The sequence below is a fragment of the Manacus candei genome, unplaced genomic scaffold, assembly GCF_025592945.1.
Source record: "Manacus candei isolate 608988 ecotype Guabito, Panama unplaced genomic scaffold, ASM2559294v1 h1tg000017l, whole genome shotgun sequence".
NCBI classification, from domain to species: domain Eukaryota; kingdom Metazoa; phylum Chordata; class Aves; order Passeriformes; family Pipridae; genus Manacus; species Manacus candei.
Window position 1 is genome coordinate 18,247,468 of NW_026138065.1, and position 15,505 is coordinate 18,262,972.

A 15,505-nucleotide genomic window follows, 5' to 3' on the forward strand; every position below is an offset into this window, starting at 1 on the left:
TGTCGCCCGCCCCGTCGCCGAGCGGGAGCCGCCAGCGGTACGCGCAGAGCCGGAGCCGGGGCAGCCGCCGCCTCCCGCGCTGCCCCCCTGCCTCGCCGCCCTGCCCTGCCCTGCCCGCGCTTCCCCTCCTCCGTCCCGCCCAAGCCATGAACTTTGGCCGTGGCCCCCCGGTGGTGTTGAACGTCGGGGGCACCCGGTACTCCTTCTCCCGGGAGGTGTTAAAGGATTTTCCGCTGCGCCGGGTGAGCCGCCTGCACGGCTGCCTCTCGGAGAAGGACGTGCTGGAGGTGTGCGACGACTACGACCGGGAGCGGAACGAGTACTTCTTCGACCGGCACTCGGAGGCTTTCGGCTTCATCATGCTGTACGTGCGGCACGGCCACCTGCGCTTCGTGCCGCACATGTGCGAGCTCTCCTTCTACAACGAGATGATCTACTGGGGGCTGGAAGGCTCCCACCTCGACTACTGCTGCCAGCGCCGCCTCGACGACCGCATGTCCGAGACGTACACCTACTACGCGGCAGAGGAGCCGCCAGGGGAGTCGGGTGGCGGCCCCGAGGGCAAGGGGAGGCGGCCGCCGGGAACCGAGGGCGGGAAGTGGCTGGAGAGGATGAGGAGGACTTTCGAGGAGCCCACGTCCTCCGTGGCCGCCCAGGTCCTGGCCACCGTCTCCATCCTCTTCGTAATCGTGTCCATGGTGGTGCTGTGCGCCAGCACCCTGCCCGAGTGGCGGGCGCCGGGGAATCGCAGCATGGAGGAGCAGAGCAGGTACACAGCAGAGTCAGTGAGGGAGCCCTCAGGGTAGGAGGATCCTTTATTTTCCCGCTGTCCGGTCCCCGTGTGTCCCGTCCAGTGTGTTCTGCCCTTCGTCTTGATCGTCCGTGGCTGTAGTTGCCGCCGGCGCAGATCGTCTGCGCGCCTAAAAACCCCGACCCTGAGCTCGGAAGCTGCTGGGGGGGATGTGGGGGTGTCGGCGGAGCGGTGCTGCTCCGCAGCTCCTGCTCCCGCCGGGCTCCGCCGGGCTCCGGTGGCCCCGAGCGCAGGGCACAGGCAGGGGGGAGCCCGGAGCGGCCGCACTACAGGCGGGCCAGGGCTGGCAGCGGAGCGGGGCCATCGGGATACGGCTCCTATTCTCAGTAAGGGTGCCTCCCTTCGTGCAGGATCTTCGGGTTTTAAGAGGCCACGGGACTCTTTACCCACACAGAGAACTTCAGACACTCGGAAAATCATCTTAGGCCTTACGATTGGGGGGGGAGAAAAAAAAAAGGGGGGGACTAAAACTCGAAAAGAATGCAATTCCCTTGTCTTTTCCTCTGGGAAAAGCACAATCCTGTAAGTACTCTGAACGTATTCGTACAGGTCCTTCTGATGGAGCAGATCCGGTGCTTGTTACGATTCTGCTCTGGTAAAATCATGTGTGGGGGAACAGCCTTACCCCCCCGCCTTTCCATCTCGGATTCTATATGTGGGGAACACAGGAGATGATCAAACTACACACTGAACTCTTGCAAATGCATCATATAAGCACCCCAGTGTATGAATGTAACAGTGTTTACATTTCCTTTAGATAAGACGTATGTAAGCACACTAAACATTGCAAAACAGATGCAGAAACCAGGCCATGGGGTATAAGGCTCTATCCCGAGCCTTACTAGTAATAACAAACCTTTTTCATCTTCTTGTGACCTCAGATTAGGGTTACATTGATGCAACTCTGCTGACTTAGGTATTGTTGCACTCGCTCTCCCTCTCCCGCTCCCTCTCTTTCCCTCTCTCCTGTTCCCTAGAGAGCAAAATTGAGACCATTTCTGGTAGAATTTCTCTCATAAAGAAGAGTGACATATAAAGAAAGAAGTAAACATTTCTGGTATTTGCTAGCTTCTCCCTTTTAAAACAGACAGGCTACTCAACAAAAAGTTTTCAGCTTCTGGTCTGCTAAAAGGGCCCTACAGTGAAATTGCAGCCTTGTCATTATGAAATCATCATCTTTTACCATAGACTTAATTGGAATGTGATATATTATATCTTAGTAGCCAGATTAATTCCTTGGAAAGTATTTTCATAGTTTCCATTAGCTTAATGGAAAACTGCACCTGTATTTCTTATTGTAGTTGAGCCAAAGAATTAATTGTATGAACAAAAAGCAAGCAGATGCAGATTGAGAAGCCTTTGATGCCTGCTTAGATTCAGATACTTAAAAAGTTTCTCTTATAGTTTCTTCCAGTTAAAAAGCATTACTTAAGCTTTGCAAGGTTATTTCAAAGAGTGGATGCTCCTGGTGATCTTTTTGTGCAGCAGCAAATTGCCAAGATGCTCCCAACAGACATGTGAAAATAGATGCAGCATTAGCATAGCGTTAACCACATCTGTCATGTCTTTGTTAACATCTTCATGGTGTGGGAATTGACAAGATTTTTTCTCTTACTGAAAGAGTTCAGCTTGCAGAAGGACATGGCATAGGATGTGTTGTTTTTCTTTCATGGTGCCTTTCAAGAACATGTGTATTACTCTTCTGAAAAATTGCATATTGTATACCAAGTGTTAGAAGGATAAAGTCTTAAGTACTTGAAAGGTTCAGTATAGCTAAGCACTTCCCAGGGCAGTGAAATTTGCTATTAAAACCAGAAGGACCACTATCAATGGTGGGGTGAGTTTCTTCAGTACCAACTGTAATATTCCATGATTTGCAGGAAAAAGATAGAGATAACTGCAAAAGTTGTAGCTGAACAGTTTCTAACCATCTTCTTGCAAAAGCCTGTCATGTATAAACACTGATACAAACTGTTTCATTTCACAAGTGGCTTAACCTCACTGCACAGGAACTGATCACATGGGGAACATATGGAAAACAGACACAAGTGTGTGCCTCTCTGTCCACAGCTGGCCACCAAGGTGGAAGTACTCCTCTCTTTATTACATATGCTGCACCATGACTAAAAAGCCTGTTATAGCTGGAAAAAGAGGTGTGTTAGCTACAGTTGCTTTTAAGTGAGTGATCCATTTTAGTTACAACTACTTACACACGCCATAGGATTGGACCTAGCATGCCCAGTTGTCATCTTTATTTCCCTTTTTTTTTTATATTTTCTTTTGTTTGTAGTTATTTCATTTAAAATTAGTTAAGTTTCCTAAGTAAGTTACTAAGTGGCTTATTTGAAAGCCTGACCACAGAAATCACGTAGGAGTGTCTGGGATCACATACATTGGCAATATTGTCCATCTTAGGTGTGAAGGCTTTTAAAAAACTGTCCACTAGTTTCTGCTACATTTAAAAGTTTGACACCAAATTCTGTCCTTTGTTTATTAACCAATGTTCCTCATCAAAATAAAGGAATTTTATCTAACATAGTAATACAATAACTTACGTTTTTTTTCCCCAGAGAAATTGTGACATTAGTGCTGTACTCAAGTGAGCTTTGACTTGCATGGCACTGTAATTACTAGCATGAAGACTTTACATTATTCAAAAAACATATTTTGAAAAGTTTGAGGAGTGAAAATTGAGCAGGCTAATCTAGAAATCCTTAGGCTGTAGATTTGGATGTAATCAATTATTCAACTCAGCATAAGCTACTGAGGTGAGGTGAGAACCACCTCACGAAATTCAGCAACTCTGATAGTTTTAGTCTCTCACATTCTCACATAAACCCCCTGTCCTTTCCTCAATATGTTACAGTTCAGAAAAGTGCCACGTGGATAATTTCTGTGGCTGATTCCTGTGGTAACCATTCCCAGAAAAGCTTTGGGCAGCTGTAGTGAAAGCACCTGACTAGCGATGTGTCTCCAGCTTACCTGGACATCATCTCCACAAATGAGAGCGTCACTAACTCTGTCATTTACAAAATCAGCCTCTTTAATGAGGTTTGCAGCAAGGGCTACTGTGGCTGCCAGCTAGTACCAGCTGTGTTTGTTTTTCTTGTATGAACACCTCTCCAGCAGAAGAGGAATTGAGTCCACCAAACTTTTCTCAGAAACCATTATGTTGTTATACCTTTTCATGGTTACCATGCTCTCAAAGGGTAAACTATGGCTATTTCTCTTCCTTCAGAGTAACACCCTTTAGAGGGCAACAGAGAACTCCATGAGTAAGCTTTAAGGAGAGAGGAATGGGGAATCTGACCTTGGAATTTCACAGATATTACAGACAGTGACAATATAATTCCCTGATTGCAGAGGAATTGCCTTCCCCAGGCCTGTTCTCAGGATGCAATCTGAGTTATTAAATTTATTTAATTTTAAGATTTTTGCTCCCTTCCCTGCCATGGCAAGTTTTACTTGTCAGAGCTAAAGATTTGCATAAGATTTGTAGAGTTTCGGAGCAGACAGCAGGAATGCCTGTCTCCCCTTCTGTTGCTTCTGGCAATTTCAAGTCATCTTTGCTCTCCTCTGAACTGTGCCAACAGATGCATACTGTGAGTCTCTGCTCAGGGACCCGTCCACACACTGATTGTGAGTGTAGTCTTTTAGGAAGAGCTTTTCAAGCCTGTAATAGAAAATCATTTGAAGCTGCTTGACTTACTGCCAGCACAGTTCTATCTACTTGCCTTAAAACTATTTTTTCTAACTACGAGTAGCTTGTTAGCCCCCTTTCCACTTAATAATCATGACTAAGTTTGTACTGAAATAATCACTGAGCCACCAAGCCTATATGATTGCTGTGTTCTTAAGCAAAAGCAGATAAACACCGTAACTTCCCCAAACAGTGTCTCTCATCAGGTGCCAGTGGACTTTTTTTCATCTCTGCAAAATATCCACCTAAAGAGTTACATTTGAATTTTAGACACACAAAAATCATTATTCCTTTACGGTGGTGGAACTTCAGAACACCTAAATGTTCATGTTCAATGTCTCTTCAAAAACACAGTAAGATCTCCTTTCCTGTGTAAGATCTAACTCAAACACCACATTTTTGCTAAGTTAAAACGGAGGGCTGAAGATAAAGAATGGAACTACAAACCTAAGATAAAAACACAGACATGGATTCTTCTACTGAATTTACTAGCTTTTTCAAAAAGAGTTAACACAATGAACAGATGTATATCACTGTCTGGCAATAGGAGAATCTTAAACTCACCAGGTCTAGGTGTCAGTTATGTTCAACATATATGGAAAAGATGCTGAGGATCCCAGGGCTTGAGATCTTCGTATCCCGGTATCCCCTTCGAGCTGTGAAAAGCATTTGCCCCTTCCCTGGGGAGTGCTGGGTCATTACAGCCTCCCACATAAGGTAGCAGAGTTTAATGCATCAAGACATATTATTGCTACCAAAGCAGAGACAGAATGGAAAAAACCCGGCAAGGTTTTTAATGCAGGGAAACTGCTGTTCTGTGGCCTCTACTCCATAGCTTCTAGTGAGAAGGAAACCCTGTTGACTTTAAAACCATTAAAAAACCCCAAACATTTGCTGAAATTACCTAGGAGTCTTCCTGAGCAGGAATTTGATCATTCTGGCTACTGCTTGGATGTTTTTCAGGTTTAATGTGCTCTACATGGAAATAGGCTTCAGCAACAATTTAAAAAATCAGTGCTGACAGACTTTAATCCTGTCATATACTGTCTTTAATCGTATCGTCTGTTTTCCTCATGTGTCCTGTTGGTGTGTATGTTTATTTACAAGCTTAATAGATAATAGTGCCACTAAGGAGTATTTTGGCTCTATTTCAACCAACTCACCAGGGGATATTCAAAGTACACAAATTGGCATGCTTGGGCAAAGAATATTGCTAAGTCAAAACATTCTAAGATAGTCACAATATGATTTTTTTTTTTACTACTAGCAAACTAGTCTTGTTAGTGATTGAAAAAAATTATTTCTGAAGTGGCTTAACTCTCTGTACATAAAATAGCTTATTCTGAGAGAAAGTTATATGCAACAGAGTAGTCTTGAAAGACTATTAGGTACCAAGTGGCTTAAAATTTCAGGAGAAATACCTTCTTTGATGTGCTTGGGTCTTGAACAGTGAACAGTAAGTTTGAGCAGAAATAGCCTGTAACTGAATAAAAACTATGTCTTTGTATTTTCTCTGATTACTTATAAATTTCTGGGGGGGAGATCTTCAAGGAAACACTTAATGAGTTTGTTTTTAATTCCCCCTCTCCATTTTGAATACCAGCTATATTAAAACTGAACTGATGGGGAAAAAAAACCAACCAAAAACTGTGATGGAAGTTTATAGGTACTACATTTTACAAAATAAAGCCACTATTTAATTAAATAGTTATAGATTTTAATACAGCATTATTCTAAGCATAGACAATAAAAGCAGTCTGCCCTGTGAATATGCAGAAAATATTTTAAGATTGATTACAAAGAATACAGGTGCTTTAGTTTTCTGAGTACATGCCTGTTTTTTGGCTTTAACTTTACACTCAGTTAAGTTCTCTTGAGGGGTAACTGTTAAATTTGCTTTCCTTATTAGATGTTATTTAGCCACTAATAAGGTTAGCTATAAAAGTCACTGCAATGAGAGGGGGACTTGCTCTAAAAGTGGAAACATAGTATGTAGCATCCAGATTTCTCAACATGCTAGAGGTTTCTAGTTTTTCTCACCAAAGCATACACTTTTATGTGATTCACCAGTACTACCAAAATCCATCTACACAGGCAAAAAGGAGTGACAAAAGTGAAAACTTTCACTGATGGCTAAAAAGTAACTAGAGGAAAGAAAAAAAAAAAAAGGGGGACACCCTTCTTCATTATCTTCTTTCTAGCCTGGAGAAGGAGGGATGGATGCAAAATGCAGAAATGGCAGTGCAAGCTGTAACAGTGGCATTAACGTATCTCCCACTGTCTTGATCTTTCTTTGTCATTTTTGCATCAATGGCATTCCTTACCTCTCTTCAAATCTGTTCTACAATAAATGCTTCTTCAGTCCTTCCTATGGAAGTATTATTGATTTACAGTATTTCTTGTGCTAGGAACTGCCAGAGTAAAACAGTGGATTGATAATATTTAATGGATATTTACTTGTACAACTATTCCCCAAAGTTACATTGAACCACTGAATCAAGGCCGATTTATAAAGACAATTTCTATTGTATCACAACAATCAGAACCTAACTTCATTAAAGCTCAACCCAGAGATGTGTCTAACACGTGACAAAAATGGAGGAGTCACACTTCCAACATTATCAGGGCATCAGTAGGAAATCAGTACGAAATACCAAGGCATCAGTAGGAAATACCAAGTGAAAAAGCTTTAAATTGTGTAATTACAAATTTCTTTTTCATTTAAATGCTTCATGTCATAGGATACAGGCAGCACTACCAGAGAAATCTCATAAAATGTAATGAAATAGTCTGTTGGAATTGTTGAATATTCCTGGCTGCAACTTTCTATCAAGATACAATTTTCTTTCAATCATTACACGAGATCTCAACCAGCCAACATATAAGTACATTCAGACTTCATCACTGTGTCCATTACTATGATCTCGCTGTTTGATTTTACTGGGGAAAGTCTTACATATTTCCTTATCATATGTAAAAAGGATTTAAGTGAACTTACCCATTAACCTTTTTTCCTTTATTTGTTTTCAACATAAAGGAAGCTTTCAAAAGCTTAATTTTTAAGAGAACACCTAATTCTTGAGAGCAAACTGGTTTTGAAATTGAGAGATCTTTCCAGCAAAAGGTGCTAACATGAACTAATGTTTTATAAGCTCTTTATGAAGAATGACCACTTGCTTACAGAACTTTGTTATTCATGAAAAAATAAAAAAAAATCTGAATTTATGTGAATAAATATTTCTATAAGTAATTAATTTATATCCATTTAAATTTGTTGCGGCTAGAATTACAGTTTACCTTATGATTTTGCATCAAGGTTACATTTTGCATGACTGTTACTGTTTCTTCCAATTTTAGCTTAAAACTAAGGAGAATGAATGAACAAAATTAAATTAATAAAAAATTACTGTACGAAACTTTCATGAAAAAGCTTATAGAGTCTATAATTATATCAGTTAGGAGAGAATATTGCCTTTCTAACAGGCCATTCTCTTAATAATAACAATAGATTTCAGAACCGATAAAAAATATGCAGATGTATTAGGGAAGCAAAAGTTTAGCTTTGAAATGACAGCATCACTTGGAAATCATTCCGTTTCAACAGACACTACCTTGTTAGGGTCCTTGCAGTAGCAAAAAAGGCCCAACTGTATTTTCTAGTGGTATTTTCAAATCTCCAATCTCACACCAGTTGGGTTTCAGACCTGTTGGTATGAGAAGACATCAGTGATGGGCTTTTTCTTTGCTTAAAGTGTTGATGAAAAAGATAAACAGAGGAATTAGGGAAATACTAGCTTCCATTCCCTCATGTAGTAAAAAAGTGAGCACAGTCTGAAATCTTAAGATCTGCAACTACATGCACAACACTTACTAAATAATCTTTGAGCAACATTTTTATCTTCTGTTTCTACCTTACACTGGTTTCAAGTTGAGATATTCTCAAGTCTATTCAATGCACTGGGACTTAAAATATTTAAGAACATACTGAAATCCCCTTCCAGGGTTTCTTCTGTATTTGGCAAGATGATGATCTTGCCTATTACCTTAATGTTTGGTTACCTTGATTTTTTTTTGCAATGTAGTTTAGGTGGAGTTACATTTAAAGCAAAAGAAAAGAGATCAATAATGCAGAGCATTGTGGTAAATGGGAGGTCACAAGCTTAGTACTTTGTGTACCCAATGATGAAAAATGAAATACCATCTATATTTAGTGGCAATACCTATAAAGTTCTGAATATAATTCTATACGGCCCATTTGGGATGCAGATCAGATAGACTGGTTTAGGTTGATTCCTGAAGAACTAATTTGCATGAATTATCCAATGCAAAAACTGATTTCTGCCTACTCCAGTTGCACTTCCATTTTAGTTTAGCAGTCTGGTTCTATAACCTGTTAATAACCTGTCAGTTCACTGACCTACAGCCCTTGGCACTCCCACATGGATCAGACCTCACAGATTTAAACAAACGAACAAAAATGAACAAAATCCCCCAAAACTCAATGAACAAAAGAAACCCAAACCGCAGATGTTTTAGATATTGTTACACATTGGCACTGGTGGCCTACCATTTCCTGTAGGGTTCTAGTTTCTGGCATGTATGCCATGTACTGTGACTAGTAGCAGTCTGTAATTCAAAGAAAACAAACAGTGAGTGAGTTCTCAGCAATTATCAGTTTAAACTCTCACTAGATCCTCAGGTTAATTGATGAAGACCAGTGCCACATGCGCAGGATAAGAATAGTGTGGCTTTCTGTTTGTTGTCTGTGAAAGTCTAAGTGTCAATTTGGTAATATCCGTGAACAAACCAAACATCCACTGAAGCTTTTGCACAGAGCATAAATATTGTACTTTGTTTCTTTTGACAGGATAATTGAAGCTATCTGCATAGGCTGGTTCACTGCAGAATGCATTGTGAGGTTCATCGTCTCCAAAAACAAGTGTGAGTTTGTCAGAAGACCTCTCAACATCATTGATTTGCTGGCAATTACTCCTTACTACATCTCTGTTCTAATGACAGTTTTCACAGGGGAAAATTCACAGCTTCAGAGGGCTGGAGTCACTCTGAGGGTCTTAAGAATGATGAGGATTTTTTGGGTGATTAAACTGGCCCGGCATTTCATTGGCCTTCAAACACTTGGTCTGACTCTGAAGCGTTGTTACAGAGAGATGGTGATGCTACTTGTCTTTATCTGTGTTGCTATGGCAATTTTCAGTGCACTTTCCCAGCTTCTTGAAAATGGGCTGGACTTGGGAACAAAGAATAAGGATTATGCCAGCATTCCTGCTGCTTGTTGGTGGGTGATCATCTCAATGACCACAGTTGGTTATGGTGACATGTGTCCCATCACTGTGCCAGGAAGAATACTTGGAGGGATTTGTGTGGTTAGTGGCATCGTTTTATTAGCCTTGCCAATCACTTTCATTTATCACAGCTTTGTGCAGTGTTACCATGAGCTCAAGTTCCGATCCGCTAGGTACAGTAGAAGCCTCTCTGCTGAATTCTTAAATTGACCAAACTTGCATTCTGTTGTAGTTACTTGCTAAGCTTTGTCTTAGAAGAGAATGGTGGAAGGTCCCTTCGCGTGTCCTCCTTGACTGGATGGTCCTGTGGAACAACATTCTCGCCAGCCTGGAGAAAGCCCGTCACCATTCAGACAGGAAGGATGGCCATTTGCCTTGGGCACCTTGCAAGGAGAGGGAGTGATGTTTCAAATTTGAGAGAACAAAATTAACAAAGAGGATTCAGAAGTCCTCAACCAGACCAGTTTGCCTTCCCACACAAAAGCAGAACAAAAAATGGGCTTAACGCTGAGATATGTCACTCCTGTAATTATATCCTAAACAATTCTAAGTGATGTGTAGCAGAAGTTTTTCAAGGATTTCAATATTTAAATATTGAAATGCCTCCATAGAGGCATTGATAACTTCTTGCCTGAAGCATCTCCACTTTTACTCAGATAACCAAACTATATATTGGAGAATCACTGCTACTTTTGAGCTTTGCAACAAAGTAGAGCTGGTTCTGTAACTCAGGAAAGATGATGAATATAGGTCTGTAGGATGAAAAACCTCAAGGCCTGATTCTGATCTTTGATGAAGCACACAAATCTTCTGTAAACCCATTGCTCTGAATTTGATAATTCACAAAGAAATGCAAGAAATGCACCTCCAAATGTTGTAGTAAGGACTTCCTTAGTCACAATTAATTTCTTCTCTGGAACCAAATTGTAAGTAGAAGCAAGTGCTGTACTTTACAAAGATCAGCATAAGAAATCAGGGATTGATACATATATTTGCTGGTAGCTTAGTGGGGGAGCTCTCCAAATTTTACATGCATTGAGTTCAACTCCATCCACATGAAATTACATACTCATAAGCATAGATTTTCCTCCCCTTTCCCCTCACCCCATTTAATTAAACACAGATATCATAATGAGAGTTCCCCAAGACAAATGATAAGATTCCACCACTTGAGCAAGCACTGGAAAACAAGAGTAGCTGCTCCCTGTCAGATGACACTCATCATCTTTAAATTCTGTAATCCTTACTGAAGGATACATGTCAATGGAAGTTTTAAAAACAACTGTAAAAAGCCCAGAGCGTACCAAAGAAAGTAAAATACAGACATGTGAGTTGCATTTGGCAAAATGGTGTATTCTCCAACGTAACTAGAAAATGAAAATGAATCAAGTACGGTTCTAACATATTATTTACTACATTTCTCGTGTAGTACTGCTTAATAGCATCATTCAGTATAATTCTGAAAGGCTACTACGTAGAAATGTGCAGTTAGATACTAACACACATTAAGGTACAGCTTTACAAATTTGGGTACCAATAAACATCAACAGGGAGCTTTCATACTAACATGGAAGTTCAGAGTCATCAGCATAGGTGAATTCAGTGCGCTTGCCTGAAAATACCGCATATACCGTTATGTGCTGTAGAGGCATCTTTTATATATGTAATTGTTAGAAGCTTTAGAAGTAAAATGAGTACCACCTAGAAAACACATCTCTGTAATTGCTCATGCAAACAGACCTGCCACATTGGTCAATAACCAGTACAATGCAGGCTCTACCCTGAGACCTGAAAAATTCATTATCATTTTAAGTGGTCTTAGTCTTAAGTAGTCTTAAAGAATTACATTGCAAACACAATTTTTCTGAAGACCTGAAGAGAACTTCAGTAGCCTTCCTACAGACAAGTTTGACTCTCCCTTCAAGACTGCATTATTAAGAACCATTACAACCATACTTCTGTTCCTTGACACTCGTGTGTTCTGGTGTTCAGAAGATTAGCTCTGTAGTTCCCTATACTACTCTATTTATGCCTTTTATGGCAGAATCATGTTGCTCAGAAAACAGCATTCCACAGAGAGGTGAATATGAGATCAGCAAAAATTTCTTTCTTAGGTGAGATTCACAGCTGATGTTAGTTAGGCAAGTTGTGACTTCAGAGACACTTAGATGTTCTACACCAGCAGAGATGCTGGCTCTGTATTCCTGCATGTGTACCTATATATATCCTGCATATATTATATATTACAGTCAGTTGAAATTTTTTTTTTCTGCTCGAAAAAATTTCCTCCTTGACAAAATTGAAATTTCAGACTTTAATCCAAACACAGCTGTTGAAGAAAATGACATTTTCATCTTCTAATGAAAAGTTATTTTGACAGTATCAAAACCATTTTCAAGGAGAAAATTGCTAATTTTTTTTCTATTCTGCTCCAATTTTTTTCCATTAAAATAGGTTAAAAATCCCATGTAAGAACTTAGCCCTACAGATTTTCATATGCTGTTTTTAATGCTTGGGGAAAATACTGTTTTTCATAAAACTCCTTAAAACCTGCTTTGTCTTCTGTCCATGTATTGTACTTAGCCAAACCAATACTCTGTCGTGAAATGAGTGTTTTAAGGTCGCTCAAAAAACCCTCCTCCACAAAACGCCCAAACCATCATCATGATGGCAATAGTTTGAAATCCATACAGAATGTGAAATGAAGTATATTGCAATCTTGACTTCAAGCCAAAAAAAATGCATTTCAGCACTACCTATAAATCTAATCTTTAGATGCCTGTACAAAGGAAAAATATATAAATTAATGCACATAATAACTTGTGAATACCAATTTGCACCGTGAATCATTTTGTATAAGCTATTAAGGACAGGAAGTTTTCAATTATCTGGACTATACACAGTATACAAACAAAATGTTCAATCCTTTATAAAGTGCTTTCAGCTAAAGAATCCTTTCCCAGTGTAAAAAGGTAATCCAATGAAAATAGTCGTGTAAAGGACCGGGTCTGTAGAGATTATCTTAAGTCATACTGTGTTTTTTTAACAGTTTATGTTCAATTTTTATATGGTAAAATGTGAACAGAATGACCTAATGTATTTTTTAATTTGAGTTATAATAAAATATTTTGAAACTTCTCTATATAAGCCCACTAGGGAGAGATATGGGGGTGGAGCTTTTCGTTGGGTTCTTTTTTTTCCTCTCTGCTTTTATTATTGTGTGGTTATCAATGACTTATCAGGTTATCAGACTTTAGTTTCCTTACAAAGCAAGTTGAAATAAAGTAATCTCAATGGTAGCCTTAAAACAGAATTGTAGGCTAAATAAAGTTCCTGACCTCTAGTAATATGTTGTCTTATTTTCAATGAACCAGGTTTTTTAGTGAAACTTTACAAAAAATTAATTATATGTGTAGTCAAAAATAAGCGTAAACAGCTGAAACTGTTTTACTAAAATTTTACTTGAGACTGTATTTTACACAGACATGGGGTGCAGCACTGTTTTGAAGTCTGTAATTTGAAAGCCAAGGGAAGACAAGCTGGTTCATCTTTAATCATTGCCAGTTTGACCTATACAATAAAAGACTTCATGGGCAGTACCTCTCTTTATCAGAAACATTCCCAGTTGGAACAAATTAGAGGAAATACAAATAGTATAAAACTGGGGATAAACAAAGACAGCTTATACAATTGTGATCTAGCATTTTGGTTTATCTAAAATGAAAACCAATATCAGTGAGTTTTGAATTGCCATTGTATGGCTTGATGACAGTAAAGGTTAATCATATGTTATATGTTATATGTTCAAACCTTAGGACTGATTTATTTGGAACTGTATATTGGCTGTAATCATTCAAGGTACTGCATGTCACTTAAAAGCATTTGATCATTAATGATATCACTGGAATAGAAAGCTGTCTAGGATATTTTCCTTCTATAGTTCTACATGAAACATCATGCCAGATATCACAAAGAATGGACGATTATAATTTCCCTTGATGTAAGACTTGGAAACTGTATTGTCTTGATGAGTACCACAAAAAAAATTAGTTTGGTTGACTGATGATTTGAAATAGTCTTATCAACATAAGGATCAGCCATTTAAAAATGTGATATTCATTCTTACTGTGCATAGCAGAAAGTTTGAGAAAGATAAAAATCCTGTTAATGTAAGATTTGTGTCTTGATGCCCATGTATTTAAAGAAAAAGGCACCCAGTTTTCATATCATGTATGTAATTTCTGCCCATAAAGGAATTGTTATTCTGATTCCAAAATAAAACTAAAGTCCTTGTGGGTTTAAAACACTTGTTTATTCCCCTTTGGGTAACAACTACAAAAATTCTACCAGATCTGAATGTATGCCAAGAAGTGGTCATATGCACACACCAGCCAGCTAAATTCAGCAGTCAAACCAGCCAGTTTCCTGGGAACTAGCATAACGAGCAAGGTCTGCTGTGCTCTGAATTTTATCTCACCTAAGAGGTTCAGGATTACACTGATGATTAAAGCTGGATCATTTGAAGTACCTTAATTTTTTTTAAATTATTATTTCAAATGAGCTTCTAAGGAAAAATTTGCTGGAAAATTAAATAAGCTGTGCATAGCAAAACAGATACCATTTTATTAAAAAAAATTACTATGGTTTTAAAAAAGGAAGCTGGCTCTCATTTTCTGTTACTTATTTGTAAAAGCAAACATCCAGGTCAGGATATGTGATGCTAGTTAAACTTGCTACGTAAAACAGATCCCTGTTTAAAATATGGAGACTTAGTAAGAAAGATCTTCCAGCTTTGCTAGAGCTGTAACAGTTTATAGTAGCTGAAGAGTTGCCCCAGCACTCATGGAAGAAACAACAAAACACTGTTTTCATGGTAAAAAACTAATATGATTTATGGCCTGTGAAGTTCAACACAAATCTTTTGCGGATGACAGGATAGGTTAAGCATCAAGAAGGCTCCACAGTGAGCAATCAAGACTGACAATCTGATTGATAACAAATTTCAAGAGCCACAGAAGAAGAAGAATATAAATCTTTGGTCAATATGAATTATGGTCAATAAAATATGAATGCTTGCAACTACACATTTTAGAGTCCTTTATTCTTTACAAACGCAAATGTCTATACTTTTGTAGAACATTAATTTTATATATTGTTTGCTTATCTGTAAAGAAAAATATATGCTGTAATTTTAAGAGGGAATAAATGTGGGGGGTTTTATGTGAATACAGAATTACATAGATAAAATCACATAATAAAATTTGCTGGCCTTGTTCCTGTATTTCACGGACTAGTGGTCAAAACACAAATGTTTATAAAATGTGTTCTTTTCAACAAGTGAATTCCGTGGCTATTTGTATTGGTACTGTATCTCAGAAAGAACTCTTTCCTTTAACAATTGTTTACTACTGAGAAGTTTGCCATTTAGAACCTAGGAGTTATAATCAATATAAAATTTGAATATTTGATCCAGAAATTAGTCTGAGGCAAAAAATAAAATTAAACCTACATAGGGCTATTCTTCAGCAACTGAATATCTGTCATAATTGTAGACTGCAGAACTGTCAAAACAAAATGAAAAAGCAGCCATATAACACATATATTATTCCTGAGGGATTATTTATAAAAACAAGTCTAGAAAAATGGATGGAATTTGTCTTCAAGTTCACTGAAACTTACTTATATTAAAAA

At 38.9% G+C, this 15,505-nt stretch overlaps 1 protein-coding gene and 1 long non-coding RNA gene across 3 annotated transcripts in view; one reads left to right on the top strand and one right to left on the bottom strand.

Moving 5' to 3' along the window:
- KCNG3 (potassium voltage-gated channel modifier subfamily G member 3) lies at nucleotides 1-15,165 on the top strand. Of its 2 annotated transcripts, none has more exons than XM_051783167.1 (2): nucleotides 1-802; nucleotides 9,379-15,165. In XM_051783167.1, the coding sequence occupies exons 1-2, from the start codon at nucleotides 147-149 to the stop codon at nucleotides 10,022-10,024; spliced, it is 1,302 nt and encodes a 433-aa protein (XP_051639127.1). In that variant the 5' UTR covers nucleotides 1-146; the 3' UTR covers nucleotides 10,025-15,165. The 2 variants fall into 2 exon arrangements, with proteins under 2 accessions (XP_051639127.1, XP_051639128.1); XM_051783168.1 differs by having other exon boundaries at nucleotides 1-769.
- Nucleotides 5,892-15,505, bottom strand: part of LOC127469166 (uncharacterized) — a 21,825-nt gene continuing 12,211 nt past the window's right edge. The window contains exons 2-3 of the long non-coding RNA XR_007903879.1: nucleotides 8,123-8,215; nucleotides 5,892-5,994 (exon numbers count right to left, since the gene is read on the bottom strand). This is a non-coding gene — a long non-coding RNA (uncharacterized LOC127469166). The remainder of the gene's footprint in view (nucleotides 5,995-8,122; nucleotides 8,216-15,505) is intronic.

What these genes read in the sequence shown, in the direction of transcription:
- KCNG3 (XM_051783167.1), top strand. Translation starts at nt 147, where the DNA reads ATGAACTTTGGCCGTGGCCCCCCGGTGGTGTTGAACGTCGGGGGCACC. An exon ending in TCAGTGAGGGAGCCCTCAGG is followed by an intron (nt 803 to 9,378) that starts GTAGGAGGATCC and finishes TTCTTTTGACAG; the next exon opens with GATAATTGAAGCTATCTGCA.